At 49.1% G+C, this 20,553-nt stretch overlaps 1 protein-coding gene across 6 annotated transcripts in view; it reads right to left on the bottom strand.

Moving 5' to 3' along the window:
• The window catches only part of KSR1 (kinase suppressor of ras 1), a 172,614-nt gene that overhangs the window by 50,534 nt on the left and 101,527 nt on the right, over nt 1–20,553 (bottom strand). The window contains exon 1 of one of the 6 annotated variants that reach the window (XM_077970558.1): nt 15,561–15,714. The exons of the other annotated variants lie outside the window; for them this stretch is intronic. Coding sequence (XP_077826684.1) covers nt 15,561–15,575 — 15 coding nt within the window. The 5' untranslated portion in view covers nt 15,576–15,714. Of the gene's footprint in view, nt 1–15,560; nt 15,715–20,553 lie in introns of those variants that run through there. 6 annotated transcript variants of the gene reach the window in all.

Here is a 20,553-nt window from a genome sequence, read left to right as displayed (position 1 = left end):
ACGAGTTGATAAGCGGGTGGTGTGTTAAGCTGCTAAATTTGTTATGAAGCAATGGAAAATACAAAGAGTGAATGTTTGAATCAAGGCTGAGCGGACTTCAAAACTTGTGCCCTTTCCTCTCTTCAAGGAGGGAGGAAACCTCTCCAGCTCTGACTACTTTGAGCCACATGCCACTGTCAGAGGCATTCGAACCAGAGCCATTCCATCTTGAATAGGGACTGGGTAAAATGAGGGCGAGACCTGTGGTGCTGCATCCCCAGGAAGTCAGCCATTCTTAATCACAGGGTGAGACAGGAGGTCACAAGAGACAGGTCACAAAGACCCCATGATAAAACAGGATGAGCTAAAGAAGCTGGCCAAAACCCACCAAAACCAAGATGGTGACCAAAGTGACCACTGGTCTTCCTCACTGCTCATTATATGCTAATTATAATGCACTAATATGCTAAAAGACACTCCCACCAGCACCATGACAGTTTACAAATGCCATGGCAATGCCCAGAAGTTACCCTATATGGTCTAAAAAGGGGGAGGGGCCCTCAGTTCCAGGAATTGCCTGCCCCTTTCCCAGAAAATTCACAAATAATCTACCCTGGTTTAGCATATGATCAAGAAATAACCATGAAAATAGCCAACTAGCAGAGGGCTGCTCTGCCTACAGAGTTGCCATTCTTTTGTTTCTCCACTTCTCTAATAAACTTGCCTTCACTTTAGTCCATGGACTCACCCAGGATTCTTTTTTGTGCAAGACTCAAGAACCCTCTTTTGGGATCTGGAATGGGACCCCTATCCAGCAACAATACCAAGCCTGGGACAAATATCAAAAACCAATGGGACATGCCTCTGGTCTCAAGTGGCCTGCAGCCAAGTGAGAGGGGTGACAGACATTTAAACAGGTAACTACAATGCAGTAAGATGCGCACTAGAGCAGGGAGAGTTCAAAGAGCTATGGGACCAGATCAGACTTTTTTTTTTTTTTTTTTTTGTCTTTAACCCTTTCTATATTTTCCAGATTTTCTATAACAGAGAAGGTCAGACATTCCACATCAAATGACTGCTATAAAGCTCACAGTTCTTGAGAATCTAAGCCAATTTACAATGATTTTTAGCAAGTTGTGTCTAACTTTACTTTTAAGGACTAATTTCATCGTCATTCCATTTACATGCTGTAATTCTTTGCCTCAAGCGTCAAAACTAACCCTGATGAAGATACTGGCTGAGTCCTAAGGGTATGAGGCCCAGCCCATAACCCTCTCTCCCATAGCATGGCTGGAGCTAGAGGCCTGGCTTTTTGTTTTCGTTTGTTCACTTTTTACTGTACCCGCTGATGGCAGATGCTTTTATAGTTTGTTAGTATATTCTTCAATCTTGAGGGCTGTAGGCAAGAATCACATCACCATTTAGAAGGATTCACACCAAAACAAAACCAGACATATAACTGTACCAAGAAGCTCATCACTGGTTGGCCAAAGCCCTGGTTGCCTTCCAGAAGATAAAACTAAAGTGTCACAGGAAACCACTGATGAGAACAGCACCAACAGGGGAGGCAGATTAGACAAATGGTGCCATGCAGAAGCTTCTATTCAATCAACGTGTCTTGCTTTCTTTCCCTTAGCCTGTCTTCCACTGAAATGAGGTTTGGATATCTTTGCCCTCATTTGACTGTGAAGAGCACCTTGGCAATACCGTCAGGGCAAGCACAAAAGCAACCTTCACCTTATCTGAACAAAGCAATCCTCTACTTCTCTGGAAGGGTGTCCTCCGTTTGTTTCTCCACCACATACTCCAAGGCTGTGATGACTCAGTAGTTTCCCCAGAAGATGACAGAGATGTTTAATGGGGGCGGAGAGGGAGCCAGGCCGAGGAAACCCAATCTTCAACCTAACTATAATACAAACAGAGATTCTTTTGTCTTTTTATTCCTCTCCTCCTCACCTATGCCAAGTTTCAAGTTCTCAAACATAATAACTACATTTATTATTACAAACTATTTGCCAGAACAGTATACCTGGGGCTTTGTATATGTTACTTTATCTTTAATCAACTCAGCAAGTAGATGGAGTTAAGTCCATCTTATTGAGGCTCAGAGACTTCACAGCTTAACAAGTGGCTGGGCAGAATTGAAACCCACATGTGCACGATTCCAAACCTCCAAATATTCCATGCTGTCGCTTGTTAATCTGGCAAAGACTTGGGATACAGCAGCCACCTTTCAGGGGAAATTATTTTTTTCCAAGTAAATTAATTTCTACCTACTTTCAGAAAATAGAAGTGAGGTACAGAAACAGCTGGCTTGGTTACAGCTCCTTTGCCTTATTTGAACAAGGTTCGAACAGTTGGCTACATTTGATTGGCTAAAACTCGGTGATGGGCACAAGTGTAGTCTACAGTGTTTTTACACCTCCACTTGTTATAGTTCATGATATACAGAAAAACCTTTAGGCTGAACTTAAAATATCTAAGGAGGCAGCTCTAGGCTAAACTTGATTTAACACACTTCTCTGCCTTTCTACTGGATAAGAAACCCAACGGCAGCAATAGCAATGCTAAACAGAAACCCCCCGCTTCCCTCCCTTGGTGTTGGGGAAAGGGGCAGGCAATGGAGGGGCACCAGACCTTCTGGTTTTAAAGAAATATGAATTTTCATTTTTAAAGGGCTAGCTTTTACATGGTGATAACTAATTCAAATCTGTGCAAACAAAACAAATTATGTCCATGAGGAACATGGGGTGGAGGAACATGCGGGGACCCTATGGGAAGAATCTGATGCCTTCCAAGGTTAATCTGATCAGTGAGTTATGTCTAAAACTTTATTTCTGTAGGTAAACAGGGAAGGATGCTGGCCCAGTAGCAAGTAGTCCAGGGGCTCGGCTTTCTCAGTGAGGGGCCCACCCTGGAAACAAAGTGCCCGGCCTCCCATCTCTACAACTGACTTTAAGACCCAATGTTAACTTAATCAAGAAAGGAAAGCTACTAGGAAGGTCTCGTGGCTGTGAAAGCCCCTGCGAGGGGCCCTGATATCTCCCAGTATCATGACTCAACAGTGCCCCAAAGCAGCTCAGCACCCCTGAAACCTCAAACATGGATATGACTCGCTCACCCACAGTGATAGGCATAGCCAAGTCTGATTTAGGAAGATGTTTCAAAGCAGAGTAACTCACAACTTTCCTGGATCATCTCTAAACCAAAAACAAATTAGGGAATCAGTTTTGCCACCTGCTGAAGGTGAACTTGCAGGTGAAGCCACTCTGAAACCTTCTCAGGTCTGAGAGGCCCCAGTGCCCCAGGAGGGCATCCCATCTGCCAGAAGGTGCCCAGAAGATGCTAACTTGTCTCAAAGCCAATGGCAAAAGGCCCCTCTCTCTGCCCATACCCCAAAGTTCTGGAGAGCCTGGCTGGGAGTCCATACTGCTTCCAGGAGAATTACTGCCCACCCCAGCTTCTGTCTAAAGAATAAAATACAGAACTAGAAACCAAGAACGGAAGACACAGATGCCCAGACCATCATAGGAGATGCCCAAACCATCTTGAGAGATGCCCAGTCCCAGCTCCGACAAGTCTCAGGGTTAGCATGGGTGCACACAGGTGGGGAGGCAGGAATGAGGAGCAGAGTGACAGCGTCAGAGATCACTGGCTTCCTGCCTCTACCTGTCTCCCTCAAACCAGGAGATATGTTTTCCAGTAGGTGAGATTAAGTTATTCTTTCTGATAGTAATTGGAGAGCAGGGCCAGTTGAGCGCTGAAGTCACTCCCAGTCTGTGACAATCCAGTCATGTCATTAACAGGAGACTGCTGGTCTCTGTTCTCTCCAGTGGAGGGTGAGGATGGGTTTGGCCAATGTGCTACCCCCTCCCCCAGCAGCTGGCAGAGGCTGGCATCACAGGCCATGCTGGGTAAGCCGGCAGCTCAGGGCCAGTTAGGTATCAAATGGTATCCCGGGATTTACTAGCAGCCACGGGGCTGCCTGGGGTCTATACTTAGAAACCCGGGCCGGCTGACACTCAGAGACACCACACTCCCTGTGGCCAGTCAGGTGGACCAGGAAAATGCCAGGGGCAGCACCACTGCTGTCCTGGTCATGTATACAAACACACTGCACTTCACATAAGAACACAGATGAAAGCTGGGTTGAAGGAAGATCAAGAAGCAAACCCAGGTTCTGTTTCTGTTCAGCTTTGCACCCCTAGAACATGTCTCAGGCAGGGCTGCTGGAACACAGGTCCATCTGTGGAACCTGGATCACTGGCGTGTATGGGCAGGTGCATCCCCCAGCCTCCCTGGCCGTGATGAAAGGGATCCTTAACCCCAGACCCTTCCCCCAGGAACTGGTCAGACCATAGAGGCCAAAGGTGAGCTCCTAGAGCCCTGTGAGTGGTGACATAGGACCCTGTACATCCCTCTGAGGCCAGAGCCCAGCGGGGCTGGAAGGAGAGAGAGAGGAGCAAGTGGAGAAGGTTTCTACGGCAGCCCAGGCTGGCAGCCACATGTCTCAAATTGGCAAGGGAGCACCTGACAGATGTTCCTCCTACCTGCACCCACTGCTGGGGTTGATGGAGAGGGAGGAATGAGACTTGGATAGTAATAGTCAGATATTCTGGGAGGCACAGGAAGGGCTGAGGCAGGTCAGGCAGCCTCCAGGGGTTTCCACAGAAATCAGAAGAAAGCCTGGGGATGCTGGCTTTGCTTGTGGCCAGTTCTGGGCCCAGCCTCCTCACTACCCCACCCCTGGGAAGCAAGGAGAACAAAGCTCCCTCCCGGGAGAGTCAGTCCGTTCCTTGAAGGCAAATCCCCTCTCAACACCATTCCCTGGAGGCCAGCACAGTGAAGGAAAGAGCCAGACTGGGTCCCTACAATGCCCCTGACCTCGGACAAGTCCCCACCCCTCTTCGGGCTTCTGAATTCCCATTTATAAAATGAGTGGCTCTGCCTAGAGCAAATCAGTGGCTCTCAATCCGGGTTGTGCCCTGGAATTTTCCAGGGACTTTAAAAATGAATCGCAATGCTTGGGCCCCACTTCAGACCGGCCAAATCAGAATTTCTGGAGGTGGGGACCATGAGGGCAGACAGGCGTTGGGGCCCATCGTCTGGCTAAAGAAGCCCAGGGCAGAACAGGTCTGGGGGACAGCTGTGCTCAGGAGGCCACATTCCTTCCATTGACCTCCAGCCCAGCCCAAGCTCAGAGCTGTCCCAGGAGACGTCCTCTCCTGTGCCCAGGTCCCTGCCTCCCTCTCTACAAAGCAAGTAGGGGCTCACAGTGGGGAGCTGGGCTTGAACTGGAACCTTTGGGATTGGCTTTTTCTCATGTATGCATTGGTATACCTGGGATTGAAAGCTTGTTTAGAAAGAAGGTACAGTGGTGGGTGTGGAGGAATACAGGTCAAAGGGAAGAAGGAGATGAGAGGGGTGCAAGAAAGGGCGATAAGCATTTATTACACATCTCTCCTGCGTGCCAGGCACTCTGTCAGATGAACCACAGAGGTCAGCACATGCAATCCTCCTAACAGCCTGAGATGGGAGATAAGGCTGAGAGAGGGCGGGTAACTTACTCAAGGTCACAGAGAACAAGGCCATCTCAACCCACCACCAGCCAGCCCTGGTGTCCACTGCCTTGCACTATGAAGTGAGCCCTTTTTCCCAGGGCAGCGTTTATTTGCCACCACTGGCATCACAGGTCACATCTGACTTTCCAGACCCCCCACCGCTCTATCCCTGGGCCCAGCTAGGGTGAGCTCTGGCAGTGGGGTTTAAAGCAGCTGCAGGAGGCTCCTCCAAGGAGGTCTCTCCACGTTCCCTTTTAATCCCCTTAGCCTCCACTCCAGTCCTTCAGAGGAGGCTGACACCTTTCAACTCTGCCTGGGACCAGATCTCTAGCTTTCTGCTGCACCCACTGTCATCACAGCCACCACTTTCTCTCCAGGCCAGCCCACCCTCCTGGAAAGTTTGTCCTGTGGCTGCCTCCTTGCTCTCCCTATCAGCGTGGAAAGGCCCCATTCCTCCTTCTATAAATCCAGAGAATGGGCAAACTTTTTCTGAAAGCCACACAGAGTCTCTTCAGCTTTATGGGCCACATGGTCTCTGTTGCAACTGCTCCACTCTGCTGCTGTGGCACCACAAGAGCCACAGACAACACGTACACAAATGGGTGTGGCTGTGCTCCCATAAAATTTAACTATGGATACTGAAACAAATTTCATGTAACTATCACGGGTCACGAAATATTGTTGTTTTTAATTCCTCCCGCCAGTTCAAAAATGTAAAAAACATTCTTAGTTCACAAGGCTCTACAAAAAATGGTGCTGAGCTGGATTTGGCCCATGGGCCAGAGTTTGGCAACCCCCAAACACACAGCAATGCTGTTGGGCTCCCCCTCCTGGTGGCCCTGGGCCTGGCTCCTCCTCCTTTCCCACCTCCCCACCTAAACCCCAGCATACAGCAGGACAGGCTTTCGGGCACACTCACATCTTGTCAACTTTCTCTGCATCATCAACACACATTTCTAAAACAAGGCTCCTGTGTGAAAACGGCCAGACGTGTCCTGCATTAGAGAAACACACACAGGTACTCCAGCTTTGGGCACTGGTGTGTCCCCAATTACTCCCAAAATGCAGAGAGGAGATGGGGAGGCCTTTACACGGTGGTTTTCCCTATACCCAAGATGTTTTGCAACATTTTACAAAATGCGTGATTGTAAAATTTTAATTTTTTTTTAAAAAAAGAAACAGTATTATCCACAAGATCCCACGCTAGAACTTGAGTCAAAATGAATACATTAAATTTTTTAAATGTTTAAAGAACATTCAAAAGGAAAAGTGGGGTCAGGATGAGACATGGGAGGGTGAGCCGCAGCCAAAGGGCTGCGTTAACCTTGGGTGACACTCAATTTCTAGGGGACTGGCAAATGAGAAAGTCCCTCCCTGCACAAAACAGGGCTATGTGCAGGGGCTAAAGCTGAGGGCCTGGGGTCAGAGGCCCTTTCTGGGATGGCAGCTGGGTGAGGATGGGGCTACAGAGGAGGGTAGGCACAGGACGTGCCCCCCAACAGGGATACTTTTCCTCTATAGAAGGTAGAGCCCTGACAGCAGACCTCAGCTGGGACTGTTGCCGGCAAACTGGGATGCGGTAATCCTATGAGGAGGGTGCCAGTGTGGCTAGAGATGTAACTCCCCATGGGGGACCCCAGTTCTCCTGGGGGTCAAGGCACTGACAGAACTAAACAGGGGTTCCTGGGTGTGACCATGTCCCTGGCATCTTTACTGCTCCCCATCCCCAGTCTCCACTGCTCGGACACATCATTGAAAAAGAGAATGGTCAGACGATTCCCCTCCTCCTCCACATGCACAGGGCGAGAGCTCGGAATTCAGCCAGTGAGGGCCCTGGCACCAGAGGGCACCCAGACTGTCAACTAGGCCTCGGGCGCCAGCCTTGGAGTCTGGTGGGTCCCCTGTGGGGCCAGGAGCCAAATCACAGATGCCCTCCATCAAAGGGACACGCCCCGGTGTTCAGCACGTGAGGTCTGTCCTTTGGGGTGGTCGGTCCATTCAGATGGGAGATGAGCCAGGCCATAGCAAGTGAGCCCAGAGCTGGAGAGAGGAGAACCAGGATCCTCTGCCTAGGAACAAGAGCTGTCGGGTTTCGGAGCTGCCCCATGGGGGTCCAACTAGGAGACCGGCCTCTCAGGAGCTCCTGCTCCCCTCAGGCAGCCCTTGTGGCTTTCCAGAAACCTTGAAAACAACTCCTGCCCCACAGCAGCAACAGGCGTCAAAGCTATGGGAGCTCAACAGAGCCCCTGAACAGATGGCCAAGGAGAAGCTGGGGAGACTAATGCCACAGTTACCAGGTTCTAGGGGCACGAAAGGGGCCAATGGATCTTCAAGGGGTCGGGAAGAAACCCCTTCTCTGCCGAGATCAAAGGCAGGCTCCAAAGGGAACTTAGGGACGATCTAGTCAGCACTCATTTTACAGAGAAGAAAACCTGCCTGGGTCACCCCAAACAATGGTGCCAAAACCAGGATCCAGGTGTCCAGACACACTTGCCAGTAACCAATGCCAGGATATACCATGCCCCTGGGAGGGCGCGCCAGTTTCCAGCAGGCACTCCCAAGTGCAAAGGTTTCATTCCTTCCAGGTTTTCTGCGCTAGTCCAAGAAGGGAGCCAAGGTCAAGATCTCCCTGAGGTCTGCCCTGAGAATCACCTCCCTCTGCCTAAGGGACGCCAAGCCACATGAGTGCCTCGTGGGCCCAGAGCCCTGTGCAATCCAGAAGCAATGAGGCTCTGGGCTCGTGGTCTCGCCTGAAGCCTAGCCAGTCCCTAGGCCTCAGTGGCTTAGAAGGTGGCAGATGGGTGGAACTCCTCAAGTCCATGTTCTTGCCCACTCCTAGAGACGAGGTCTCACTACGTCAGTCTGGCTGGTCTCGAACTCCTGGCTTCAAGCAATCCTCCTGCCTTGGCTTCCCAAAGTGCTGGGATTACAGATGTGAGCCCCACCCCCACTTTGGTGACAATGCACTTTTCTTCTTTTTGAAAGGAAGAAACAGATCCCACGTCACCAGCGACACCCTAACGCCCAGCCTGAGACCCACCCAGGGCCATGGAGCACGGATTCTTACACAGCTTCTTGACATATTTCCCCTTTTCACGATCAGTCTAATCATAAAAATAACAACTATTGGTATTATCACCACTCTGTAAGTAGCCTGGGCACAACGGCTTGGTAGCTAAGGAACTGAGCTTCATAGAGACTAAGTTACTCACCTTAAGACACAGCAAGCACTGAGTAACAGGGCCTGGATTTGGACCTTGGTCTGTGTGACCCCAAAGTCAGCACTCCCAGTCTCTGTAACCATCGGCCTCCCTGGCCTGGTCAACCAGAAGCATGGAGAGGTAGGGCTGGATCAGCCCATATAGTTCCACGTTCTTAAGCTCCCTGTAAAAATGCAGCATGCTCAGAACAAGCATGTGTCCTACTCAAAAGCAGGAAATGACCAAACACCATTCACTAGAAGGATGGGGAGGATCTATTTCAGGAAGATTCTAACTGATCCCTAGTGAATTTATCACACAGAAGACAGCGAATGAAGTCATGAAACAGAAGCACCTTCTGCCCCAACATGAGACTTCTCCATACGTGTTCTACAGTCAGTTAGCAAAGCAGGGACTCAGAGCCCAGCAAACAGACTCAACTCCAGGCAGCTATGGAATGGCCTCCTACACCCAGACCCCCGTGCCTACTTCGTAATCCTCCAGCCCAGGTGGGCTCACGCCTCGGGCTTCTCTTGGCATTCCCGGAGGTGGGGGCCCTGTGCCCCTGGACACCTTGGCCGTCACCCAGCTCCACAGGCGATACATGGCGAGGGGTCTGAGCCCAGGGTCCCCGGCAGCCCTGGCCCCCAGTGCAGTGTCCCAGGGAAGGAGGCAGGGAGAAGGGTTTCTGTTTTCATGACTGTAGTGAACAGTCACTGCAGCCAAAAATAGTTTGTGCCTGGGAGCTGGGGAGTCAGCACATACTTCCCGGGGCAGATGCTGGGTGGGAGACATGCAGGCTCCAGCAGGCCCTGCAGCAGGGGCTAGGGACCAGGCACCCAGGATGTCAGGCCACCAAGAGGTTTTTCCTGTCTTGCCACCTCCCTCCAAAAAGTAGGACCTGAGTCAATATGAACACTGTCATCTCCCTCCTTCCAATGAATCATCTGGGGAACCCCCACCCCCACGTGAACTCCAACTGCCCCCAAGCCCCTGCAGCTTCTCACATGCTTCGGGTGGGTGGTGTGGAGACTGACAGGAAGAACCCTATGAACCGCAGCAGATGCCTGGGATGGCTTGTGGGACAACCTTCAAAAGGATGCTCGGCTGTCAAAACTCCTAGAGGTCTACACCAGAAACCGTGAACCTGAGTCCATGCAAATGAAAAAATAAATGTAGAAACAGTTAAGTGCTATCAGTGGCTGGCAGGCTTATGTGGGGGTTTTATTTTATTTTCAAACTTTTCTGTATTTTTAAATTTTCCTACAATGGATGTTCATAATTAGATTTACAGAATGCTACTTTAAAGTAATAATTAGTGGCCAGGTGCGGTGGCTCACACCTGTAATCCCAACACTTTGGGAGGCTGAGGCAGGCAGATTGCTAGAGTTCAGGAGTTGGAGACCAGCCTGGGCAACATGGCAAAGGCCTGTCTCTACCAAAAATACAAAAAAATTAGCCTGGTGTGGTGGCATGCGTATAGTCCCAGCTACTCGGGAGACTAAGGTAAACTAAGGTAAGGGGATTGCTTGAGGCCAAAAGATGGAGGATGCAGTGAGCCAAGATTGTGCCAATGCACTCCAGCCTGGGTGACAGGGTGAGATGCCATCTCAAAAACAAATAAATATAATAATAATAAATGTAATAAAATTAAAAAGGCAAGATGCTCAGGCATTTCAGAGGGCATGTATGACATGGTCCTACCTAAGACCATTTAGAGAGAGAGAGAGAGAGAGGGAAAGAGAGTGTGTGTGTATTTCATAACCCACTCCTGGATATGAATCCCAGCTCCACCACTTAACATTTAGGTGACCTCAGGCAAGTGACAATTTCACGTAGTTTATCCATCTCTATTTTATATTGAGGATAAAAGCATTGCCCCCTCATACAGTTACTGGGAGGACTGAATGAGATTCCACGTAAAGCTCACAGTTCAGTCCCAGGCACAATGGGAGTGCCTGCTAAAGAATTACAGCATAAATTAATAAATAAACTACAAAGAAAAAGAAAAAGAGAAGCCTAGCAAAGTTGGTTGACTGGAAGGAAATGCATCAAATGGTTTACCGTGTTTCCTTTGAGTAGTAAGATTACAGTGCAAACCATAATAAATGGTAGCTGTTATTGTTTTCTGTAATTTCTATACTTTACACACTTTGAAAATAAACATATATGTAAATTACTGGATAGTAAGAAGACACCTAAAAAGCTAAGAGCCAATGGTTGTCTCTGAGCGGGGTTTTCTTTGCCTATTATTTTCTAAAATAAACATTGATTTCATAGTGAGGGAAATGAGAAATGTTATTAAAAACAAAAACTGGAGGGTGGGCTCACCTACTGTATTCTAGAAACACGATCTCTGAAGACCCTTCCTGCAAAGCTGCAAAGCCTCTGACAAATCATCTCTGAGGGAGGAAAAGTTTCTACAGGTCTCTGCCTTCTGTTATCAGGCCTGTCTTTCCTCCAAGAATCCATTTCCTCAGTACAGGTGGCCCTGACCCCCAGGCCTGGCCTCTCCACCAAGGCTAAACCTTCTGAGCCTATTGGGGTTGGGGTGGGGGTAGGGTCTTCCATCTTCTTAGCCCAGTGATTGGTTACAGTATGAGCATGTGGTCAAAGCCAAGCCAATCAGAGCCTTCTCTGCAATTTTTCAGCTATTTTTCAGCCAAGGGAAACAGCCCTTCATGGACAACCATGACTACAGCAAAAGGTAGTGAGGCTCAGCTGCCTGTGCCCTTCATACCTGCCATGTGGAGCAAGCCTGTCCCACTGGCACATCCTAATGGCATCACCTGAGCCCCTGCATCCAGACTTCCTTGGATTTGTATTGCCTAAACTGGTAAGTCTCTGTTTTAAGCCAACAGGTATCTGAACTTGCTCTGAAAAAAGTTCTAACTAGGAACAGAAGAACATAATAACTTCAATTAAGTAAGTACTTACTATGAGCCCCGGTGCCATGTCATTCTTCCATTTATCCATCTATCCATCCCATCCAGTCAACAAATAGTTACTGAAGGCCAGGTGTGGTGGCTCATGCCTATAATCCCAACACTTTGGGAGGCTGAGGCAGGTAGATCACCTGAGGTTAGGGGTTCAAGACCAGCCTGGCCAACATGGTGAAATCCTGTCTTTACTAAAAATACAAAAAAATTAGCCGCGCCTGGTGGCGGGTGTCTGTAATCTCAGCTACTTGGGAGGCTGAGGCAGAAGAATAGCTTGAACCTGGGAGGTGAAGGTTGCAGTGACCCGAGATCGCGCCATTGCACTCCAGCCTGGGCAACAAGGGTGAAACTCCATCTCAAAAAAAAAATGCTACTGAATACCAACTGTACAAATCAAAAAATAGCTAAAATACGTAACTGAAGTTGTGAATAAGTGCTTAAAAGGAAAGAGCATGCTGAGATAAAGCGGCAGGTATAGCAGGCCTCTAAGCTTAGACAAGGTGGCCTCTCTAAAGAGCTGACCTCTAAGCCCCGGTCAGAGGATGAGATGGCACTAGCCACAAGGGTACAGCAACTTCCAGGCAGAGGAAACAGAACATACAAAGGCCCTGGGCTAAGACAGGAAACCATTTGATGCGTTCTCCTGCCGGCAGCAGAGTGAGGAAAGGCAGGAGATGACGTGGAAGAAGGTGGCAGATACTGAATACTTAAGGGGCCTCAAAGGTAGGTGAAGGGTTTGGATTTTGTGTTAAGCGTTAACAAGACACTGACAGATTATTTAACTCAGAACTATCTAGCCAGGCTCGGTGGCTCATGCCTGTAATCCTCACACTTTGGAAGGCCAAGTGGGAGAATCACTTGAAGCCAGGAGTTTGAGATCAGCTTCGGGCAACAGAGCGAGACCCAATCTCAACTAAAAAATAAAAACACAGCTGGGCACAGTGGTGCACACCTGTAGTCCTAGCTACTGGGGAGCAGGAAAATAGCTTGAGTCCAGGAGTTGAAGGCTGCAGTGGGCCATGATTATACCACTGCACTTCAGCCTGGGCAGCAAGAGAAAGAAAAGGAAAATGGAAAAAAAAGGAAACAGGAAAGGAGAAAGGAAAAAGAAAAAGTAAGAAAGTGAGATAACCAGATTTGCTAAAACTGCTCTTAGCCCATGAAGAATGAAATGAAAAGGGTAAAGAGTGGGTAAAGGGAGCAACAGGGGAAAGAAACTGCAACAGTCCAAGGACTAGTCAGGATCAGGGAGGTGGCAGTGATGGAAAAGAGATGCAGAAGGACTTGAGACCCATACTTGGACATAGAGCTAGTAGGATTTGCTAGTTGATTCCACGTGGACATTGAGGAAACAGAATGAGTTGGAAACAACTCAGGTTTCCAGCAAGAGCAGCTCAGAGAAGTCAAGGGACCTGTCCAAGGTCACAATGCTGGCAAGTGGCAAAGGAAGAATTTTGTCAAAATTTTGTCTGCCTCCAAGGCTATTTACTTCCAGAGGTGACACTCAAACAATTTTGTTTTCCAATCCTGTGGCCTCCCTCAAAGGTACATAGCTAGGAGCAGAGGCCACTGAAATTTATGTGCTGTTTTTTTTTTTTTTAAAAGAAGGGTAATAAGAGATTGCTGCTTTATAATATTTAAAACAGTGCAGTGTTGACATAAATGTTTCCCAGTGATATCTGGCCATAGTCAGATCTGTTCTAGAGCAATCTTGCCTTTGAGGTGGTCCTAGGAGGAGGTGGGAACAAACACAAGCTGACCATTCCGAAGCCAGGTAGTCCCCAGAGGGGGCTCAGGCCCACACGATACCAAAGCCATCTCATGGCAGGGCTACAGGCACACAGTCCTGCTCAAGTTCTGTTACCAACAGAAGCCCAAGGCGGCTTGGGAGCCCTGGGATTTGGCAGGCCACCAGCAGCCACCTTGTCTTCACCCTCCCCAGAGATCCTTGTAATGCAACCTTCATTGGCCCAGAAGAGAGCTCCTGAGATGCCTTGGCCCAAGAGACCAAAATTCTTTGGATAACGTTATTTGAATCCAGTCATTCAACAAGAACACCCACCACATGCCAGGCACTGGGGATAGAGCTGTGAACGAAATAGAAAGGTCCCTGCCAGCATGGTGCTTCTAGTCTAGTCAGTTTTCACTGGACTGGGCAGCCCAGAAATCCAAAGGATTGATGAAAAACACCAAGCAAGGCCGGGCCTGGTGGCTCACGCCTGTAATCCCAGCACTTTGGGAGGACTTGAGGACTGGAGTTCAAGACTAGCCTGGCCAACATGGAAAAAACCCGTCTCTACTAAAAATACAAAAATTAGCTGGGTGTGGTGGCACGTTCCTGTGGTCTCAGCTACTCAGGAGGCTGAGGCAGGAGAATCACTTGAACCTGGGAGGCAGAGGCTGCAGTGAGCCAAGATAGAGTCACTGTACTCCAGCCTGGGAGACAGAGCAAGACCCTGCCACAAATAAACAACAGACAAACAAGCAAACAAATACCAAGCAGTACAGGACTAAGCGGGACATTCATGCTCATGAGTTTTCAGATTTCATGAAACCAGGGGAACCCCCACCCTGAAAAGTGGGTACCTTTGGCTCAAGATCAGAAAAATTAATGACTTCATCTGTTGGAGAAAGTGATGTCTGCCAGTTGCAGAAGAACAGGAACTCATGTTCGGTGCCTAGAACAGTGCCAAGCACACAACAGGTGCTAAATACACACTCAGTGAGTGAAAAAATAACTGAATGGAAGTAGGACCTCAGCTCTGTACCTGACCATGCTTCATCCCTTCCCCGCTCCTTGGGGCCACCAGTCAGCTGTGCACCCTGGTTATTTGCAGACATGTGCATCACACTAGAGGTAAGCATCCAGGACAGACTATTTTGCTCATCAATTAATCCTCTGTGATAATTAATCAAGCTACCAGGCAAAAGGTAAGTGATCAATGGGTGCATATGAGTAACTAGTGAATGTAAAGGAAAGAAGAAATGAGGGGGGAAGACAGAGAGAGAGAGAGACACATGCGCACACACACAAAGGTAGGCATCAATTCATTTACACAACTACATACCATACAGTAGCCCCAGACTACGCTATTCTGGGTAAGATATTAGATGACAAAATTGTGTATGAGAAGGAAGTACAAGGACCTGGGTTTGAATCCTCATCCTGCCATCAGCTTGCAGGTGATCATCATATCTCCCTCTCTCCTGCCCTAGGGATAAGGATGAAACAGGATAACATCTATACAATGCTGGCCTTGTAGCTTGCCCCTTCCTTCCATGTTCCAACTTCAGCTCCTGTCCTGACTGGCTGGGCGATTCAGGCACGCCAGTCCACCACTGGCCTCCATTTCCCCATCCTAAGTGGAGAGCTGTGTGGCCCAGCCCCCGCTGGGCTGGTACCAAGGCAGCCCTGTGCTGCTGGGCTGACACATCGGCACAGATCCCTCCAGGAGGCTGCGTGAGGGTGTGTGCTGCTTCCTGGGGAGGCTCCCAGTTGCCAAAGAGCAAGGTTGTAAGAACAGCTGGCCCTCTGGCTCTCAAAGAGAGAGTGTGGGGCCGACAGGAGGAGGGGTGGGAAGGAGAGGCTAGGAATGAGGGCCATAGTCATGCCGACTCAAGCTGCACCCAAGGAGCCAAACGCGGGTTCGCCTTCCTGGTTAGGTCTCACACATCCTCCTGCCTCATACAGCCTACATTCCTGGTGTCCACACAGAGCTCCAGCCACCCCCAGCCACTGGGAAACCAAATGGTGGCTGGAGTCAGGTAGCTTTCTCTCCCATCCCTGGGAAAAGACCTCGTCTTAAACACAGGAACACAAGGATAGAGGAGAGGGGAAAGAGAAACATGCCCAGTCAGGATCACAACAAAAATCCCCTTACCAGATCTGCCTGCATCTTCAGTTCAGGAACCACCAGCAGTAAGAGCTTATTCAGGGGAATCTGTGGCTTTCACCCTGGAATCCCAGACTCTGCAGCACCCACCTCTCCCAGCTAGAACTGCTCAGGCAGCGCTTGCCACTTCCTTTCAACAACTTCCAACCGGGAAATTGCTAAAGAAAAAAAACATGGCTCCATGCCAGCAGGCTTTGAAATCATTTCCCCAGCTGCCGCCAGAGTATGAAGCTGTGACTTTTAGATGTAACCTGTGGGACAGGGCGCAGCTGGAAACAGCCACAGTGTGCGACTCCAAATGACCGGGAGTGGGGCGGGGCCCTGCCGCTGAGCTTGCTCCCATCTCATTTCCTATCCCCAGCCCTTCCACCCTCCAGCCATGAGGGAGGCAGCGCTCCTCACCCCGTCACTCTCAGCCCATTCCCATGTGAATGAATGCAGCCTTCTTGGTAGGAGTTTTATTTTCCTTTAAACAATTCTAATGTTCATTTGGAATTCCTCCCCCTCTCTCACACATGCTTCCACTATCCCCCAAGAGGAGCCTCAACCCCTACACTGCACACAGGGAGAGCTGCAGGAATCCACCCCGGCTTCCCGCCAGCCTCCTCACAGACTCCTCCTCCTGCGCTTCCGATGAGGATGACTCTGATTTCCTCCTCCTCAGGGTCTCTGCAGATATTGTTCCCTCCGCCTGGTGTGCTCTTGCCTTCCTGGACATCCGTCTTTCCCTGACTACCCAGGACAAGTCGGCCCACTGGAAACAACAGATCCCATCCTGGAGCCATCAGGGCATCTGGGGCTCTCACTTCCTGTTTCACCCCAGTCTGTGCGCTCCTGGGGCAGAGTTCAGCATCCCAGCTCTCACCACAGGGCCCTGGCCAATGCAGTCATAGCCAGATGTCTATTCAAATTAAAATTCATTACAATAAAATAAAACGTGAATTTCAGTTTCTCAGTTGCACTACACACATTTCAAGTGTCCCCAAGCCACATGTGGCTAATGACTGCCACACTGAATGGACAACACAGAACGTTTTGAACAGCGCTGCTCTAGATGAAGGTCTAACGGTTGGGCAAACACATGGAGGCATCGCCCAAGTTCTGTCTCCAACATCTACAGACAGAGAAGAGACGAGGGGCCACAGGTCAGGCATGCAGCACCGAGCAGGCTTGGAGCTGCACAGGGCTGACATCTGACTCAGGTGGGAACAGAAAGAAACCCATGCAGGGCCACCTCAGCCACACCAAGAACCTGGAAATGCAGCTGCCGTGCTGTGTGACCACATCCACGTCTATCCCCTCTCTTCCTCTCGTAGAAAAGGCATTATTTCCTGGAAATTTTAAGACCACAAACACTATCCAACCAAAAGACAAAAGCTGAAATGGTATTTAGATAACCCTGCAGGGATGGCCCCTAGGAAAGCAATATGGTAAAGGAAGGAGGAGATTATACACACAGATGGCTGCACACACAAACGATCTGTGTATATGTTTTCCTCAGGGAAAAATCAAAGTCCTAGTCATGAAGCCATGAAGAGTCAAGGTCAGCAGAGAACTCGAAGCGACCGAAGGGACAAATCCCACCACACACAGTTCCCCCAGGACGCCTCAGGGGGCAGCCCTGGGCAGATCATCTTCAGACACTGACTGCACAGATGCTGGGGTCCTTCAGCATTGCCAGGTTAGCAAAAGGAAACAGGCAGACTTCATGGATTTTGTTCCCTTCCAAAGCAAAAAAAAACAGACAGAAAAACAGACAGATAGACAGATATTCAAAGAGACCTGTTTTCAAGTCTGGCATCCCCGACCTCTATCCTGCAGTGACTTTGGTACATTCCTTCACCCAGTAAGTATCTGCCAGGGCCTCCCATGTGCCAGGCATTAGAGCTGGGCACCTGGCCTCTTCTTGGCACGGGCTCTCCTCTTCGTTCAGGTGCTGAGTCACCTGAACCACCAAGATGCCTGATGTCACTGTGTGTGTGTATATGTAAGCAGGTGGGTACCCCTCAGACACAGGCATTCATATCACACCTTGAAGAAACTGTATCTCTTACTACTCTACTGCTAAAGAAGAATAATATGAATTTTTGTGGATAACAGAGATGACGTTAAGACTGAAAACCTGCAAAATGATATCTATCATATGATCCCATTTCAGCAAACAAAAACAAAAACAAAAAAAAAAAAAGAGAGAGAAGGGAGTAAATTTGCACGTCATTTTAAGTGACTATAAAATGCATGAAGAGGTCTGGCAGATGCACCTACCGACCTGTTAACAAGGTATTACCCCTGCCAAGTGGAAGAGGAGGAGGGCCGTTGCTTGCTTTCTAACACTTCTGTACTTGTTTGGTGTTGAAAAATTTAAAACTCCCATCTCTCAGTAACAATGGACAGCTGATCACATCTTCTGGGGGGCTAAAGGAAAAAAAAAATTGGGTGAAGACACACAAGGAAGCTTTGCCCAAAATCCAAGGGAGAAAAGCCTGACTCAGGGGCAGAGGGCACAGGAGTAAAAACACCGCCCCATGATCTGTGTGGCAGAGCTCCAACTGCGGCACACAGACATGACACAGGAGCCAGTGGGAAAAGCACATGATGAAACACCTCGAAGACAGCAAGGTATACAACTTATAGGAGGGCAGACACGTCTGAGAGACAAGGCAAAGCTACCATCTGGAGGGTTCTGGGGAAGGTGCAGCTCCACATGGTCTCTCCGAACCACCTCACCTGACAGAACTCCTCCTACTCTAGGCTCCTTTACTGTCCAGAAGCAGCAGCCATCTGAGGAAAGGACTTAAAAGGTCACTTAATCTGTCATTTCCCATATGCATAAACTGAGGCCCAGAGAGATGAAGTCACTTGCCCAAGATCTCACTGTGTAAAAGGCAGATAGGCCCATTCTAGATACCCATAGGATCTCAGGTCCTGCCTAGGTCAACCATGGCCATCCTGCTTCCACTGGACAGTGGTTCTGGGAGGCAGGGTTACCTCCCTGCAGTGCCTACCACAGTGGGCACCAGCAGCCAAGTGACCATGCTATGTCTAATTCTTGCCTGGAAAGAGGGGACAGATGCAATGATTTCCTGGCCTCCTCTATCTCCCCAGGACTCCTCCTGATGCTGGTGGTGTCTTCTGGTCCAACGTCTCTCACACATACGGGGAACTATTCCTTAAGGGTGCCAATCTCTGCAGTCTGAGCTACCTTGGAGGAGACTTCTCTCCAGGCCAAACTTCAGAGCCAGGCAGAGAAGGGTCCAGCTCTAATATCCTCCAAGCCAGACCAGCTGCCCCACAGAAACCCCCCAAGGACCTATCCCCACCCCCTGGGCCAGGTTTCTGGAGATCCTGTTGGGTTTTAGGTCCCTCCTGAAGCCTGACAAAGGGAAGTCCCTTTCCCTGCAGACCTGGATTGGGCTGTCCCATGGAGGCATTGGCAGGACCTTAGCACTCCTCCCGCTCTGTGTGAGCCAGGCTCTCCTGTTGGCCCTTTGGGGGCTCTCTAGCTTCCTGAACAACAGGAGGGCTAAGGCACTAAGTCAGGACAGCCAGGGAGAAAATACAGGTGTCCTCTGGACATAGAAGAGGCCACACCAACCCATAAAGGCCTGGGCACCCTAGAGGGATTCCTGAGGCAGGACTAGGGCAGGCTGGAATCTGGGCCCTGCACCACATTGACCATTCCACACACCCAGGGACCCTGCTCCCTCCTCTGACTCTGAGTCTTCTTCTGTGGGCATGGACCTACGCAATTTCTTGGGAAACATACAAGGACAGGAACAGGGATGAGCTGGGGGTCTTAACTACCGCCCAGCCAAGTACAAGTTTAGAAAAGGTATACACGCAGTTTACTATCTCCAGGTACACCTGGAATGAGAGTCTCATTAAAAAGTTGAGCAGGCCAGGCATGGTGGCTCACGTCTGTAATCCCAGGACTCTGGGAGGCTGAGGCAGGAGGATCGCTTGAGCCCAGGAGTTCAAGATCAGCCTGGGCAACATAGAGAGATCCTGTCTCTACAAAAAAATTAAAAAACATGTATAGCCAGGTGTGATGGTGCACACATCTGCAATCCCAGCTACTTGGGAGGCGAGGCGGGAGGATCGCTTGAGTCCAGGACATTGAGGCTGCAGTGAGCCGGGATCGCACTACTGCACTCCAGCATGGGCAACAGAGCAGACCCTGTCTCAAAATAAACGAATGAATGAATGAATGAATAACTGTTGAAGAAAAAAGCTGCTTTCATTGTCTTATTGTATTTTAAAAGACACTTTGGCAACATTAATTAAAATCCAGCCTAGCAAGTTCACTTCTAGGATTTTTTCCCTGTAGAAATACACAGGTGCACAAAGATGTTCTTGGTAGCAGTGCTTGTAACCATGGCAATATAGGTCATTAAGGAGAAAGAGCAGGTTCCTGAACCAAATGTCTGGCCTGACCTCATGTGTACAAAAGAGACAACACGCAGAGGAATGTGAGGGCTAGAAAATGTCCAGAAAGATGAGCAGGCTTCAGAGAAATGGCATGCAGCAATTTTCTTCCACTTTATCTCCTTTGTTTCATTTTACCCCCTATGATAAACACATCTCTTCTAATAAAGCCAATGGTTCATTTGAGAATATGAAAACATTCCAGTGGTGACAGTCGCAAAACAATGTGAATGTATTTAATGTCGCTGAACTGTAAACTTAGAAATGATTAAAATGGTAAATTATGTTATGTGTATTTCAACACAGTTTTACAAAATAAAAATAATAAAAGCAAAACAAAACAAAGCAGAGCAAATGACTCACCAGGCTCCCTGGGGAAATAACTGATTCTAGAAGTGGGGTTAGTAAAAAAAAAAAAAAAAGAGGGGGCTGCAGCATACCATAGTGTCAGAAAGCAAAGGAAGTGCTCCACACACACACACACACACACACACACACACACACACACACCCCCAAACAAAACTGAAGGATGGGGCATATCACAGGACGCAGGAAC

The sequence above is a fragment of the Macaca mulatta genome, chromosome 16, assembly GCF_049350105.2.
Source record: "Macaca mulatta isolate MMU2019108-1 chromosome 16, T2T-MMU8v2.0, whole genome shotgun sequence".
Classification (NCBI taxonomy): Eukaryota; Metazoa; Chordata; class Mammalia; order Primates; family Cercopithecidae; genus Macaca; species Macaca mulatta.
This window is presented reverse-complemented; position numbering and strand designations above follow the sequence as displayed.